General features: G+C 40.4%; 1 protein-coding gene across 4 annotated transcripts in view; it reads left to right on the top strand.

The window, feature by feature from the left end:
• SUSD6 (sushi domain containing 6) overlaps positions 1-16563 on the top strand; it is a 57174-nt gene that overhangs the window by 22136 nt on the left and 18475 nt on the right. For 2 of the 4 annotated variants that reach the window (XM_079990362.1, XM_079990365.1), the window contains exon 2: positions 4793-4988. In XM_079990362.1, the coding sequence (XP_079846488.1) occupies positions 4868-4988 (121 nt within the window). In that variant the 5' untranslated portion in view covers positions 4793-4867. Of the gene's footprint in view, positions 1-4178; positions 4303-4792; positions 4989-16563 lie in introns of those variants that run through there. The other 2 variants (XM_079990363.1, XM_079990364.1) reach the window with 2 other exon arrangements.

Below are 16563 nucleotides of genomic sequence, written 5' to 3'. Positions count from 1 at the left end.
AAAGGACAAAGGCTACAATTATAATGGCTCCCCCAGAAAAGGTGTCAATTGAACACACAGTCATATATTTGATTGTTTTCCGGATGCTTGGTATGTATGAAAATAGGGTATTTCTTAGCTTGCATCCTTTTGCTTGGACTGTTTTATTGGGGCCAGGAGGTTTCCTGATATTTTATAGAGAAGAACATTTGGGTGTTTGAGTTAGTGGTGCGTACTTCTCTCTCTCTGTGTGTGTTTGTTCTTTCCCATTCCTGTTAATAGCTAAACTCAGGTTTGTTTCAAGCTAGTTTTCTGCTGTGGTTTATAAGTATCTATGTGTTCATTCAGAAATCTTCCACCCACTGACATGGCAATTACATTTCCCACAGAATGTTGTCTGCAGGGGTTTCCTTTATAAAATCTGTATAATGTGATCCTTTTAAGCAGATGAAGGGCGGGGAATCCAGCATAAAATTGTTGAGTTTTTCTTTCAAATGTAGATTAGAGGTCTTGTTAAAGATGGGCTTTTACCTTTTGAACTTGGTCTCCTGCTGCTCTCCTCTTCCTCCCCTTTTATGGCCTGTGCCCCTCTTGGCTTTAGAGTGACAAAAAACCCTTGGTGCACACATGTTTGGCCAGAGCTTCATGTCTATTGAAACTGATTTCAATTGAAACTATTGAAGCCTTACTAAAAAAGGGTGCTTCCTGGTAGGTGCTTAGATTTTGGGAAGCAGTCCGCTTTTGTAGATAAACTGTTGACTAATTCAAAATGCATTCTGTTGGAGAATTAGTGCAAGCAAAGAAGTTATGCAGTAGTGAGAGTGAGCAGTAATTATGTGGAATCCAGTTGCTGAGCACTTTACAAGCTTCTGACACCTTGGGTTGAGAGAGGTGAAGAATTAAAGAGAAAAAACAGGAGTATCAGCCCTTTAGGTCAAAGGCAATTAAATACAGGCAATTAAATACAGCCTATCTTGTGACTTGTTGATCAAAGGTAGGCTTCCACCCTAGCTTTTGAAATCAGCCCAGGTAGAATTTGCCTTCAAGCTGCTGCTGAGATTTATGCAGCTGGTGGCTGAATGTTTGACACTTGAGATTGTTCCCGGCAGCTTTTTCAAACCTAGACCTGCTTTGACTCTGTTCAGCAGAATTTTATTGCCTGTAGGTAGGAAACGTGTGAGCCTTAAATTTAATTTGAATAGACCCTTTTCTTTCCCTCTCCCCCCTAAAAATACAGCCTAGGTAAACATTATCCAGCAAAGTAAAGGTGCTTTTGTAAACAATTTATCTCTGTATAATTCTGATGAGTGTGCATCTACCAGGGTTATTTACTGTCAAGAAACTGAGATAGATCATTGAGTAAGAAGGAAAATTTGAGTAACAATAGCTGCTTAAGGAGACATGCTCACATGAATTTGAGAGTAGAAAGCTTCAGTATTTTCAAACAAAGGAATGTGTTGATCTCTTGCTACTTCAAAAGGCAATGATGGAATGACTGGAGTGGTCTGTGGATTAATTCACAAAGGCAGCAGCTTCAAAGTAACTTTTCCTGGCTGCATATTAAGAGAGAACAACAATAAAAGCTTCGAATAATGCCTGTCTTATGTGTATTGGTTTGATAGGAGGTAAATATTGAAATACTTAGAACCTGAAACTCCTGGGACTAGGAAACATCTCCCCATAAACAACCCACCCTAGCTGCTTGGCTTTTGTTGCTTAGTGGCCGTTAGAGGATCAGGGTAAGGATTGGGAATTGTCCGCAGGAGGTGTAGACCTAGACATAGCATTAAAGTGTCATGTGCCTAGTGCTTCATAGGACTAGGAAATAGACACGCTTCTGTTCCATTGTTATAGTGTTTTGGGTGTGTAAAGGCTTTCACCTTCCTTAAACTATTCATCCTTGCAGCAGCCAATAGTCACACTTGTCCCCACTTAATGGTTGATGAATGCTGGCTGAGTTGAGATGTTTAAGCAGACCCTTTTACATTGGTTCTCTTTCATTTTCTCATTTCCCCTGTAACTTCTTCCAGTGGTTTTGAGGTACTGCCCTCTGTAGGAGCTCTGTGCTGGAGGATTATTTTTTTTTTAAAAAAAAAAAAACAACTATGAGAGGAGAGAAATAGCTACAGTGGTACCTCGGTTTACGAACTTAATCCGTTCCGGAAGTCCGTTCTTAAACTGAAACCGTTCTTAAACCGAAGCGCGCTTTCCCTAATGAGGCCTCCCGCCGCCGATGCCCTTCCACCGTTCGGCTTCCGTTCTTAGACCAATGTAAAGTTTGCAAACCGGGACACTACTTCCAGTTTTGCGGAGTTCGTAAACCGAATAGTTCATAAACAGGGCTGTTATTAAACCGAGGTACCACTGTATTTCAAAGGCATTTCTTAAATTATCCACATAATTTAAAGAGTTAACAATTAAAACTATAAGTTCTGAAACAACCGTGTTCTCAAAAAGCTTTGAACTTAACTTAAAACCACAATAAAATAATAAAATAAAATAAACCACAAAAAAGCAGATAGAATTTTTGCAGACTAGACTTTAAACCAGTCTTTCTCCTATTGGTTTACAAAGAGATTTTTAAAAAAGACTTTCCCCCTTGAGATTACTGGGGGTTTTTTATCCTGTTTGGGATGAGTTCTTTTTAAATTAATTTGACTAAGTTCACACAAGTTTGGCATTAATTTTATTAAAATATTTATTGAATGCCCTCCTGGACAAATAAGGGTTGCCAACCTTTTTAGTCCCAGGGAGACATTTGCATTTTTGATCAAGTACCATGGACCAGTAGCGTAGCGTGGGTTGTCAGCACCCGGGGCAAGGCAAGTAATTTGCGCCCCCTAACCCGTGGATTTTAGCAGGGGCAGAGAGCTGCGAGTGTGAGTGCCCCCCAGATGTTGCACCCAGTGCGGCCGGCCCCCCCTGCACCCCCCACGCTACGCCACTGCCATGGACACCAACCTCTCTGGTCGCTTCCCTCCTTCCCCAAGACAGAAAAAGAGAGTGTGTGCATACAAACACAAACTTTGCTTTTCCAAGGGATCTAGGTAAAAATCAGGTACAATACAATAAATATGAGCCTGGAAATGTGTGTCATTCTTCCAAATTCAGTTAACGTAAGAGTTTGAGTGCTGTGTGAAGCCTTTTCTGACATGGAAATGAATACTATAGTCTTTGGAATTATTGTTTGCATACAGTGACTAAATTGTAAATACAGTGGTACCTCATGTTAAGTACTTAATTCATTATTGAGGTCTTTTCTTAACCCGAAACTGTTCTTAACCTGAAGCACCACTTTAGCTAATGGGGCCACCTGCTGCCGCTGCACCGCCAGAGCACGATTTCTGTTCTCACCCTGAAGCAAAGTTCTTAACCTGAAGCACTATTTCTGGGTTAGCGGAGTCTGTAACCTGAAGTTTATGTAACCTGAAGCGTATGTAACCCGAGGAACCACTGTATCTGTGTACAGAATTCTCACAAATGCCTAAGATCTGGGAGGTTCTTCTTGACTGGAATCTTGGAGTTTGGCTTATGTGAGCTGCTGAGGTGAATAAATGAGAAGTCAGTGGGAAAAGGAGCCCTTTTGGGAGGGAACTTCAAAAGGTGGAGGCATGCTATATTTTTTATTACAGTTATTTATACTTCTCCCCCCCTTTCAGGATATAAATTCTGCCAATATGACTCACAAGTAACTTTTCAGTTACATATTTCACCCCGTGAACTTGGGGTGGGGTTGAGAATCAAGTACTTCAGCTCCAGCTGATAACTTGGTTTAATTGGCAAATAGTGTTGATTTGAAGGCCATGAGATCCCTGGTACTGAATAGCAAAGGTGCGTGTTCTTCCTCCTCCCACTCTGATGAATAAATAGCATAGATTTAGTTGTTCCTGTATGCAAGTGCATGTTCATTGAAGGGTTTCATAGAATCAGAGAATTGTAGAGTTGGAAGGGACCCCGAGAGTCATCTTGTCCAACCCCCTGCAGTGCAGATACAGTATTTTGAAATCCAGTTCCAGGAAGTTTTTGTACTGATTTGGGATTGAATGTTTGAGAGTTATAACAGCTGTAAACTGCGTTTGAATACATTATTAACCCCCAGAAGCTACTTGCCAGAGGACAGGTTTTTGTTTATTCATTTGGCTTCCGTTCTGAATATAGAAGGTGACATACACCATTGGCTTGAATCTAATAGTCCACAGGTAGGAATGATGTCACTTCCCTGAATTTAAATAGCTGCACTCTTTTGTAATTCAGAGGTCTGACATTTCTGCTCAGCAGCTTGTTTTTCTCGCTGGCTTCCACTTATACGGCAGTTCCTTTCAGGTAGTGTATATATTCTGACTATTTTTCTCCCTTGGGGGTTTGGTTTCTGTCTCCTTCCAGGTGGCTAATGAAGGATTTTGGTTTATTTATCGTAGCTGTCTAGTCATTTCTGTGTGAGTGGTTCCTTTTAAAGACCGATGCCTCTGTCTAGTAAAACTGGTTTACCTGAGGTCTCTTGAGTGATATCTTCAGATGAGGCAGTTTGCCAGGTGCCTTGTATCTTTAAAACAAAAACAAGTCACCCTCGTAACATATATCATCTTCCTTAACAACAGTCAAGAAAGGTGTCCCTTTTTATAGACTCCTGGCATCTTTATATTTCCTGGATTTTTTCAAAAGGCTTCTTGAATTTTGTTTCATACACACACATACATGTGCCCATATGGAAGTCAATTTAGTCAGGAGTGTATTTATTTGGAGATGTCTAATATTCTTTTTCCATTTTAGAAGTTTAGCTGACCTTCTCTCTCTCTCCTCCCCTTTTTTGTAGATAGAATTGACCTCTGCCAAGAAAACATTAAACATTGGAGGGGGGAAATAATCAAAAGCAGTTGGCGTCTAAAAGATGTGCCATGGAATGGTATCAACAACGAGCACCACCACATCGCTGCTTACCTTGATCAGTCATGGGATATTTTTTCCATTGGCTCTCTTCAGTACCCTCACGGTGGAAGGACTGGACTCAGGTAAGTAAAGCTCTCCCTGCTTAACTTTTGTTAGGTTTCTAGCTCTCTCTGCGATGGCTCAAAGCAAGTAACAATAAATGCATTAAAAAATGGCCTCTTGTCACCTAAAAATTCAGAAACAGAACAGAGAACAAAAATGGCTTAAGGCAGCTTCCTTATCCTTTAAGGATCTTGGTAGGAGCTAGGTAGGGGGTTATATTGCCTGCAGTGCATGCTTGTGAATGAAGTGGAGATTCTAATCTCACCGCATGAAGTATGGAACTGATACACAGAGAACTATTTTGACTGGTTAGTGCAGATACAAGGGTGTAATCTTGTGAGAGTTGCATTAGTTACGTCCTGTTGTCTAAATGACAGGTTACTCTATATTTTAAAGGCATATTGTGGTTTTCTCCGTTGTACTTTTTAGTTTAACCATGAGTTAAAACCTAGCGCTGACTTGTGTAGATAGAACCAGTGGACTGCAGTTGTGTGGTGCAGTGGTTAGAGTGTCGGACTAGGACCTGGGGGACCCCACTCAGCATAAACAAAGCTCACTGGGTGACTTTAGGCCAGTCACTGCCTCTCAGCCTAACCTACCCCACAGGGTTGTTGTGGGGATTAATTGAGGACAGGGGAGAACCATGTAGACCACCTTGAGTCCTTGGAGAAAAATGGTGGGGAATAAAAATAATAAATAATAATTGTGGAGAGTTAATACTTACCCTCCCCCTGCCTTGGATAGCACCGTGCACTGAAACCCCTCTTTGGAGGAGCACACTTTATCATTGGTATAATCACACTGAGACACTGAGTATGGAAAATAAGCAAGCAAATTTTATTATAGGAAATACATGTTAGACAGGAAATATTCTATTTCTCGCCATGTCTCTGGGGGACAATTTCTTATATGAATTGCTAACATTCAGTAAAGGTAATCACTGTTGTTGAGGACACTGGCTTGGTCTTTATTTTGAGTTTACACCCCTTTATTCTAGCTCCCATTGAGAAGGGAACCCTGATAGGGCAAGTGCATCCATGCAATATACAGTACTTGTAATAAAAACTTAGCAAAATATTAAGTGTGTTTCTGGAGGGCAGAAGAGAGGTTGGAACAGAGAGACTCACTAGCTGCTGTCCAGGTGTGGCTAATGGGCAATATTAGTCTCTGCCCCTCTCCCCGGTGTGGATAGTCAGGTAGAATATGGCTGAATTTTAACTTTTAGAAGACATCTGAAGGCAGCCCTGTTTAGGGAAGCTTTTAATGTTTAATAGACTATTGTATTTTAATATTTTTTGGAAGCCGCCCAGAGTGGCTGGGAAAGCCCAGCCAGATGGGTGGGGTTAAACAAACAAACAAACAAACAAACAAACAAACATAAGAAGAAGAAGAAGAAGAAGAAGAAGAAGAAGAAGAAGAAGATTATAATAGCTAGAGAATGGGGAAGGCCTGTTTTTAAAATGCATGCATCCTTATTTTTGAATTCTCCATAGCTTCTTTGGCCATAAGCCTATGGGATGCTTGATTGTAATGTCTCATTCCAGAAACTCTCAATTATTTTCTGAAATATCTATTTATTTTCAATATTTGTAAGGGCAACTCATCTGGCTATAGATATGGAATTTAAGATGCTGTTTAGAGCTCTTCAGTATAGTTTTCCAAGTATGTCTGAGAAAGTTGCCTGAAGCAGCTGTAGCTTGCCTTGGTTCAGAGGTTTGTGCCTTGTGTTAGAAATGGGCTGCTTGTCTCCTACAGTACATCACATTCTTTCCTTTCTTTGGGGTTTGAAATGGGTAAAGAGATTGTATCATACAAGCAGGTGGCTGGACCACAGCATTTAAAAGTACCGTATTTTTCGCTCTATAAGACGCACCAGACCACAAGACGCACCTAGTTTTTGGAGGAGGAAAACAAGAAAAAAATATTCTGAATCTCAGAAGCCAGAACAGCAAGAGGGATCGCTGCGCAGTGAAAGCAGCAATCCCTCTTGGTGTTCTGGCTTCTGGGATAGCTGCGCAGCCTGCATTTGCTCCATAAGACGCACACACATTTCCCCTTACTTTTAGGAGGGGAAAAGTGAGTCTTATAGAGCAAAAATACGGTATTTTTGGGGAAGAAAGGTTTTAGTTTAGGAGTGTTCCTTGACACACTAGAGCAGGCATAGGCAAACTTGGCCCTTCAGATGTTTTGGGACTACAACTCCCACCATCCCTGACCACTGGTCCTCTTAGAATCATAGAATCATAGAGTTGGAAGAGACCACAAGGGCCATCGAGTCCAACCCCCTGCCAAGCAGGAAACACCATCAGAGCACTCCTGACATATGGTTGTCAAGCCTCTGCTTAAAGACCTCCAAAGAAGGAGACTCCACCACACTCCTTGGCAGCAAATTCCACTGTCGAACAGCTCTTACTGTCAGGAAGTTCTTCTTAATGTTTAGGTGGAATCTTCTTTCTTGTAGTTTGGAACCATTGCTCCGTGTCCGCTTCTCTGGAGCAGCAGAAAACAACCTTTCTCCCTCTTAGCTAGGGATGATGGGAGTTGTAGTCCCAAAACATCTGGAGGGCCGAGTTTGCCTACGCCTGTACTAGAGCCTTCTCCTTAAGGATGTGACTGTTTCCAGATACAGCTATTTTGTGTTAGTTGCAAGTTAACTGATAGCTTCAGGGAGATGTGGAAGACGGTAGACATGCAACAAAGTTCACTTGCAGCAGAGTTAGGTCTTTTGTGTACTGTAACCTAAAGTCCGCTAAGGATTTGATATATTGATAAGTACCCAGCTCTGCTTTCAGTAGGCATACCTACCTATTTTTGAGCAGTTTAGTCCTCTCCTTGCTTTCTGGGATTCCTTGCTATTTAGACATTTATACAAAAGAATGCAAAAGTCATAACACAAGTGCACTTGGTACTGGAAAAGGTAAAGTTCGTTAATTGCCTTCATTCCTAAAATTTGATACTGATGCAAAGTGATGTGGAAACGCTAAAAGTTTGACAGCAGATGTCCCCCAGATAAAGCTGACACACAGCAATTTAAATTATTCCTACCCCACACTGAGTATGCTCCTCTGTGAGGGCTAAAGTCTCATAAAGCAGGCACGAATATTGTAAAAGGAGAATTTCCTCTAATTTTACCATCCACGGTAAAGCAGATGTAGCTCCTGAAGAGAGGGGGAAACTATATAATATGTGAGGAAATAGAAATATATGTACAGTGGTACCTCGGGTTAAGTACTTAATTCGTTCCGGAGATCCGTACTTAACCTGAAACTGTTCTTAACCTGAAGCACCACTTTAGCTAATGGGGCCTCCTGCTGCTGCCGCGCTGCCAGAGCACGATTTCTGTTCTCATCCTGAAGCAAAGTTCTTAACCTGAAGCACTATTTCTGGGTTAGCGGAGTCTGTAACCTGAAGTGTATGTAACCTGAAGCGTATGTAACCCGAGGTACCACTGTACTGGTTAGTTGCCTACAGCACCAAATTCATTCTGTGATAGCCAAGTAAAGGTGTACAGTGATACTGACAGATTTTTATAAGAAATGAAGTAAGTATAATGGAACAGAATCTGAAGCATATGGCATATATATCTTGAATGACAATATTAACTGTAATTGTATATAACGGTCCTAAATGATGTGCATCTAGGTTCAAAGCTTAGGATTTTAGATATTGCCAAAAGATCCCCATGGCCCATTTCTTGGCAGCAGTATCCAGCAAAAAATAAAGGTGACATGAGAAATTTTAATTAAATCTGCTTCTGGCTAACTCTACCACTTACTAGAATTTCAGAACTTATCAAGACCACTGTCGTGATAAGCGAAACTGATTTGTTTGAATATGATTTGGAAGATGACTAATAGTTCTTTCTTTCTTAGTAGAACGTTTTAAGTGACTATGTGTCCTTTAAATGGGTAAGAGAAAGGTAGAGGGTCCTTGTTCAGGAGAGCCAGACAAAGGAAGTGTAACTGAGCACTTCATGTGAGCACTTCTAACATTGCACATTTTAGGGATGGTCACCACACCAAACAACTTTATAAATCACAACGTTTGACAAGACTCGGTTGTAGGTAAGATTTTCTGTATGCAAAAGGTCCTGGGTTCACTCTTTAGTAATCTCCAGTTTAAAAGGATCAGGTAGTAGTTTGTGTGAAAGCCCTCTGCCAGGGTCTAGGATAGCTGCTGCCAGGCAAACTAGACAATACTTTGCTATATGCGCAAGCAGCCTGACCTGGCATAAGGCAGCTTACTAATAATTTTAGGCCCTCGCTCTGACCCAGAAGATCTTTGCATGCATGAGTTCTGGTGCAGTTTCCAGCTCAGTTTTAAGGATTTCACTATCAACTGCTGTCGGTTACACATCTTCGGTGCAGGTATGGAGGTGCCCCTGATGTAGCACTAGATGAGGGTGGTCGTTGTGCTCTAGCAGCTTTGAGAGCTCATGGTGTGGAAGGGCCCTGCATTGAGCTGACATCCATTCAGCAGAGAGCACACTGGTTTAAACTGCTGATGCTATCAAACCTTATTCCTGCTGAACTGTAGCAAGCAAATCACTGACTTTGTGCTTGTAATAGTATATTCATTCAGAATGCAGATCTGTTCTCGTAACAGCAAGCGTTGACATGTTCCAGTGTCTGCTGTTTAATTAATACAGGGTTGTTCAGAGAAAGGGCTGTGGGGGAAAGCTTTGGTAAGAACTTGAGGTATTTCTTCTCCACTCTTACCTCCCAAGTTTCTTGTTGGAAGACACTTGTGTATGACCACTTTCTTTTCCATTGCTCTAGTGGGGTATTTCATTCGAAAGCACATCAAAGTGCAAGTAGATAAATAGGTACTGCTCCGGCGGGAAGGTAAATGGCGTTTCTGTTGCTCTGCTCTGGTTTGCTAGAAGCGGCTTAGTCATGCTGGCCACATGACCTAGAAGCTGTACGCCGGCTCCCTTGGCCAATAAAGCGAGATGAACGCCGCAACCCCAGAGTCATCCATGACTGTACCTAATGGTCAGAGGGTCAGGGGTCCCTTTGCCTTTACCTAGGACTTCTTTCTAGAAAAAGAGGTGTCAAAACTTGTTGACCTTTTTTGGGAGGGAGCACCCAAACTTCAACTTTCACCACCCACCTCTGCCACTGCAATCACCCTACCACCTCCCGCCTCTGCAGCGCAACAAAGAGATGCCGCAACTCAGTTGCCATGAGTTCTGGCTGGGGGGAAAAACTTTTCCTTGAAGGCTTGCCCATGCATTCATGCTACAACGTATAGTACCCAGTAATTTTAAAACATGGGCAATGTTTGAGTTACTCAAAATGCAAGCCACTGGATTTGCTTGTTTCTGCGTTAAAAAAAGGATGTACATTTACATGCAAAAGGATTTCTAAACACTTAAATGGTTCAAAAGATCCCATGTCCTACAGATGAAACAGAATTGGAATGCAATCCTTCAGATTTTGTGTTTCTCCAAAACTTAGGATATAGTCCTCTGCTTAGAAAAAGTACCAAAATAAAATTTAAACACATGTTTTAAAAAGAAATGCATTTAGAAATGCACATATTTTGATAAAATAAATACTTAAAAATGAATTTTCATTCAGATATTTTTCACAGATTAATGCCAGAAACAGGATGGGACAGAATTATTTAATTTGCCAGATTTCTGTACTGCTCAATCAAAAATAATCAAAAAAATAAACTCCAAGTGGTTTGCATAAAAATGAACTATCTTACAAACACATATGAAATTGATACAGACTGGAAATGGACTGATCTGTCCATCCCTACAGAGCAGCTTATTTGATCCCAATATGTGAATATGACATTGCATTTGCATTTCTGTCTGTTAGTTCATCCAGCTGAGGATTTGTGGATGCTTCCTTGGTTTGGAATTGCAGGAGGCTGAATGTTCTGCTTGGTAAATTCATCTCTTACATTTTGGGAAAGAAAAAGCACAGTGTCTCAGCTGTCTTCTGGGAGACTGCATTGGACATTTATGATGCTTTGTGTTTGAAGTCAATATTTTGTCAAGTTGTGACTTTCTTTTATTGACTTGAGCAAATAAAATTCATTCTTGCATATGGATCGTTGGAAGAAACAGCACTTTCCCAGATATGTCTGTGTAATATAAATAATGAATACTTATAGATAGAGGAAATTTGGCTAATTTGGTTTTTCTGCACCTTTTAGACAATTGATTTTTTTATAAAATGGGATGACTTTTGTAGTGTCTTGAATTACCCACACAAAACATGCATTTTATAAAGATGTTCAGAACCAGCAAAGCTTGAAATACCCCCAAAACTCCCAACCCTATCTCATAAACTTTAGCTATAAAAAATATAATATCGGCCAGAGCTATGAAAGGTGCCTATGCATTGACAATGAGAATGTACACACTTTTACAGGACTGCAGACATACACTTTAATCAGTAGATAGTTCTGAGGAACATTTAGACAAAGGGAAACTAGCTTACTGATTGCAGGAGGAAAGCTTGTTGCCATCCATCTGTCTCAGGAGACAATGGAGGAGTGCACCTTTAGGGATGAAATCAAACCGTTGGGAGAGTTACAGGGCCGGCCTGCCGATATGGGAGAGGCATGTTTTGTTGTAGCTGGGGCAGATGAAGGCATCTGGTCGTGCTGCTTCAGATGCACCATGGCATTTCTTCTCTCTGCACTCATCCCAGTGGTCATTACTCCTCTAGTCACTGCTGTAGATACACAACCTGTCTCCAGGCACTATGGTTTTCTGCGAGGGATTCCCACACAGCAGGGTTGATGTTCTCAGTCTTCATGTCTTGTTTGCAGACAAGTACACACAGTTTTCAGTTGAGCTGAAGGTGTCTGAGCATGAGCCATCACACTGGGTGGTGCTGAGCATGTTCTCGTGGAGTTGCATAGTAATCTTGTGGAGCTTAGGTGGGCATCCTGTCTTGTTGATCACTGTGTAGTTCTTTTTGGCAAAATACTAATACTAATTCTATTACTAATACTAATATTACTACTACTACTACTAATAATAATAATAATAAATGACTCACCTCCAGGCAAAAGTGAATGGATTTTAGGCGTGGGCACAGCAAAGAAGAGACAAAACTTGGAGCAGCTCAAGAGCAATGTTGACATCATTAGTGTGGGATGGCATGGCATAGAGTGGTGTATTGTCATTCCTTCCAGGAGCTGAGAACAGTATTAGCTTTACAACAGCCCTGAGGAATGATGTGCGTGGGCTAGGCTGAGCAATTGGCATGCTCAAGGCAAGGGTGATCTTTGCAGGCGAGTGGGAATTTGAACTTGAAATTCCCACATCCATACATTCCTGTCAGTTGGCTGGTAAACACTTACCTGGCTGGTAAACACTTCACATAGCTAGTCTCTCCATGGTTCATAACCATGCTTCCCTTGGAATACTGTAATGTATCAGAGGTAAATGAATTGCTGGAAATTCTTTGTATATTGGGGAATTAATGGCCACACTCACTGGCATGGGTCCATTGTGTGCCTGCAGATCCGTATTTCCTTCTTGAAATATTACTGTACTCGCCAGTGGGCCTAGTATGATGAAGCTTGTCTGTCATTTAAGGTTAGAATTGTCCCATTCTGGCATACACGTTATATATGAAGCTGAACAAGATGGTAATTCTTAACACACTTTCACACAAATGCACTATTGAAATAATCCCAACAGGTTGGTTACCATGTACTGCTAGCAGTTTCTACTTAACACTTTACTTGAATGTTTTTTTATTCCCTCTTTACCTTTCCCGCCCCCCTCCCTTGCTGTGGCAGTTTGTGAGCTAGTATTCCTATAATGTTGACTTGTGATAAAATGGTTTCTTTATATGAATCTTCAGCTTACTGCTTCTGCTTTTGGCAAGATGTCTTAAAAACAATCATCTCTAAATCTAGCCAGGGAACAAGCAGTGGAATGGAAACAACTTTTGAACACTGGAATATTCATTCACTGGATACAGTAGCTTGATCAGCAGTGTACTCTGCCAGTTAATGTGTTTTTTCACCTGTTTAAATGTTAGCCTAGTTTCCACTTGACTGAAGGCTCAGCTTGAAGCTCTGTGTGTGGTCTGCTTAGAGACTCATTGAAATCCCTACAAATTGGAGGTGGGAAAACAGCAACATATGAAGAGTTCTTGCTTCATGTCAATGTAAATATTATCTTCCGGTAGTCCTGGGTTGGTTGGTGACAGTTCTGCCTATTGCAGGTTTTTGGGTGGTCAGCTAAAATTCTAACTTGCCTTGTATGTAAATAATTCCGTCCATTTGAAAATGTGGTTCCTGTTTATGTTTGGTCAGGGAAAAGGTTACAACCTGAAGCATGTCTTCTCTGAAATTTCTCTAATGTAAGAATTCATGGCTTTGGGATATGTAAAAAATAATAATCATATTCTTCTGTCCTACATTTTGAAGGAAGGAAAATGGCAATGAGTACTTTCATAATGTTGCACATGCAACTGCATCCTAAGCTCCATCTTGATTTGAGAGTAGACTTTTGAAGAACAATTTGTGATGTAGTGGTTTGAGCGAAATTCTCATTTCAAATGTTGCCTCCACTGAATGTAAGGTAGCCTTAGGCAAGTTGTAAGCATGGCTGAGAATGAAGCTTCACACTGCAGACGGTTGGCACATTTATTCCTCATTGCACTGTTCCCCATTACTTGTTACCAAAACTTTATTTATCTGGACCACAGCTGTCAAATATTCCACAGAGGAGGGGAAGAGCTGTTGAGAGTGGGAGGTTAGGTAGCTTACAATAGACCCTGATTAAACCATCTGTAAAAGGGCACAGCCAGAACGGCTTGTCACCCAGGCTCTGCCACTTGTCTTCTGGTGCTGTGCTTGTAATAATATTAGCATTTCAAAAGGGGAATTACCATAACCCCCAGGTTCTAAGAGGTAGATGGTTTGCCTCCTAATTGAAAAGCTGCTTTGTAGCTATTGTACTCCTGATTGACATGCATAGCAGATAATAAAAGTGAGACTTGGAGAGGCTTTAAAAGTGAAGGTTGTCACAAACCTTAACATTTCAAGGGTCTACAAATGGCACTACTCGTATCCTTTTTAACGGGTCCGAGGGATTTTAAAAGTAGTTCATGTAACTGCAGGAATGATCTGCTATAGAGGATCATTGGAGAGACTGAGAAAAACTAATCATGATCACAGTGTTCTAAAGAATATTAAGTGTGCTCTTCCTTTGCCTTTATTTTTTACTATTTGGATTATATTTATAATACACTGAAATAATGGATGTTTTCTATATATTAAAAGAAATTCTAAAAACTTCACAACGAAGCCTTTTGCTTTCATGACAATACTTGGTACTGTCAAGAGCACCATTAAATAGAAGAAGAGTTTCCAATAACTATTTTAAAGGAGATTCAGGTAGAGCATAAGATCACAACTTTCAAGGAGTTGGAGATGGCGTTTATAAGTGGTCCATGTTTCACAAGTGTACAGTAAGGTTGTACTACAATACACCATGATCAACTCATGATCAACCCTATGTCCCCACTGTGGAAGGACGTGTGGATCCAGAATGGGCCTCCACAGTCACATACGGACTCACTGTTAAGACCGTGTTCATGGAAGACACTTGGCTACGAGTGATCACCAAAGAAGAAGAAGGTGGTCACAACTATTAAAATATACCTGTTCTTAAGAATTGGGCTTTCATTAAGAGTAACAAACTCTTCTCCCTTAAATTGGCTTGCATTTATCTTGCTTTCAGACAAATTCCAGATATACATGGATGTTATGATTTATTTGCATATTCCATGTTATCTAAACACTTGCTCAAATTGATGGATTCTAAGGATACTATAATAAACTCGCTTATAAAAATTATAAAATGATCCAGTAATAAAATGTTCCCAAATAATAAACACAAAATAAGCCAAATGTTAAATGTAGTTTAATACAATAAAATACTCCTAGCATTAATTTTTTAATTACTCCCTTCAAAGGTTCCTAATCTGTAAAAAGGGGCTCGGGCCACTCTAGCATTGCATAGTGTTGGGAAGCCACAGCTACCTCATTTCAAAAGAGCAATTTTAAATAATAAATTCTCTATTTTAGTAGTCTGGATTCATATGGAGAAATGGGAATTTCCTGTGCTCACAGGTTTTATGAGGAGGAGAAGGAACCCCAGTCTCTAGCTATGTTTAGTTTGGACTGACTTAAACCACCTTTCCAAAATATCTGAGCTACACTACACAGCAGACCATAGCATTATTTCCAACACTTATAAAGAAACTTCCCCAGAGTCATACCAGTGAATCTGAGTCACTCTGTTGTGCTCTGGGTTTTTTTTAAATGGGTTGGTTTAATTGTGTATATCCTGTGCTCTGACACATGAGGGGTCAGAAAAGTAGGTTCTGAGAGGTGTGCAGTTTGTAAGACCTTTGCTAATGTACATGTGTTGTACACATGCATGGACAAAGAATGGTAGAGCTTCTATTTCCTGTGATCTCCATGATTCATGTAGGTTTGACTAAACTTTCATGTGGCATTGATTTTTAGGAGCCTAAAATAACGAGCACAGAGAACCACACATAGTCAAATGTACTTTTATTTTAAAGCAATTTTCTATAGCTCTTGTGGATGTAGAGGGAGGATGAAATATGGACTGCATCTGTTTAATAAACCAAAGAGATTCAAACATGGTCAAATGAACTCTGAAAACCTAATGCTCAATATTTTTTTCCATTGGAGAAGATGGATTTCCATGGATGTTTATGGCTAGTCAGAGCAAACCAGGATCAATCAAACCGTGGCTTCGGATCTTGGCTTTTGTTCTCAAATGGTGGTTTTAAACAATTTACAGTTCAGTGTGTGCAAGGTGATCTACCAGGTTGTGTATACTGTTATCTTGCAAGATGCAGCAATTTTGGCATGTTTCATCATGTAATGGAATAGGTTAAGCTCTGGAGTTCATAGGACTCGTCTTGGGACATGAACCTTGAAAGCCTCTGTGTTTCTATTGTGCCAACGGTCTATGGGATCCCTTAATGAATAAATATGATCTAAAATTGCTCCTGTGGAATCTTGAGAATCTGAGGTATGATTTAAGTTAGAAAAGCATCCAGTTCTTATGCCTGCGAAGAGCAGCATAAAATAAAGTGTGAAGAAGTTCACTGAATCTTAAACAAGAATGCTCTAAGTTAGATTTCTATTGATTGGGGAAACTATGATTTAATTTGATGGATCTGAGAGTTCAACAGTGCTTTGCATCATAAGGAATCCATTCAAAGCTCTGTCAAGACTAAAACTTCAGTATAACCATTACTCATAAATGTCAGAAGTTACACAAAGGTTGTATAAACCTTCCATTTCTACAGTGTCTCAGCATCGATCCGGTTACTTAAAGTTATTTCTTGTGTCATCTGGAGAAATGGAACACAATATGCTTTGTCTTTTCGTTCAGTGGCTTAGCTCACTTTGGGGACAGGTTTCAGGGGGAAATCACAGATTTTGAGGAAGATATTCTGATGTTAGTGTTGCATAAATTGGTAATATACAGTGGTACCTCGGGTTAAGAACTTAATTCATTCTGGAGGTCCATTCTTAACCTGAAACTGTTCTTAACCTGAAGCACCA

This window comes from Podarcis cretensis (genome assembly GCF_951804945.1).
Source record: "Podarcis cretensis genome assembly, chromosome: 1".
NCBI lineage: Eukaryota > Metazoa > Chordata > Lepidosauria > Squamata > Lacertidae > Podarcis > Podarcis cretensis.
This window is presented reverse-complemented; position numbering and strand designations above follow the sequence as displayed.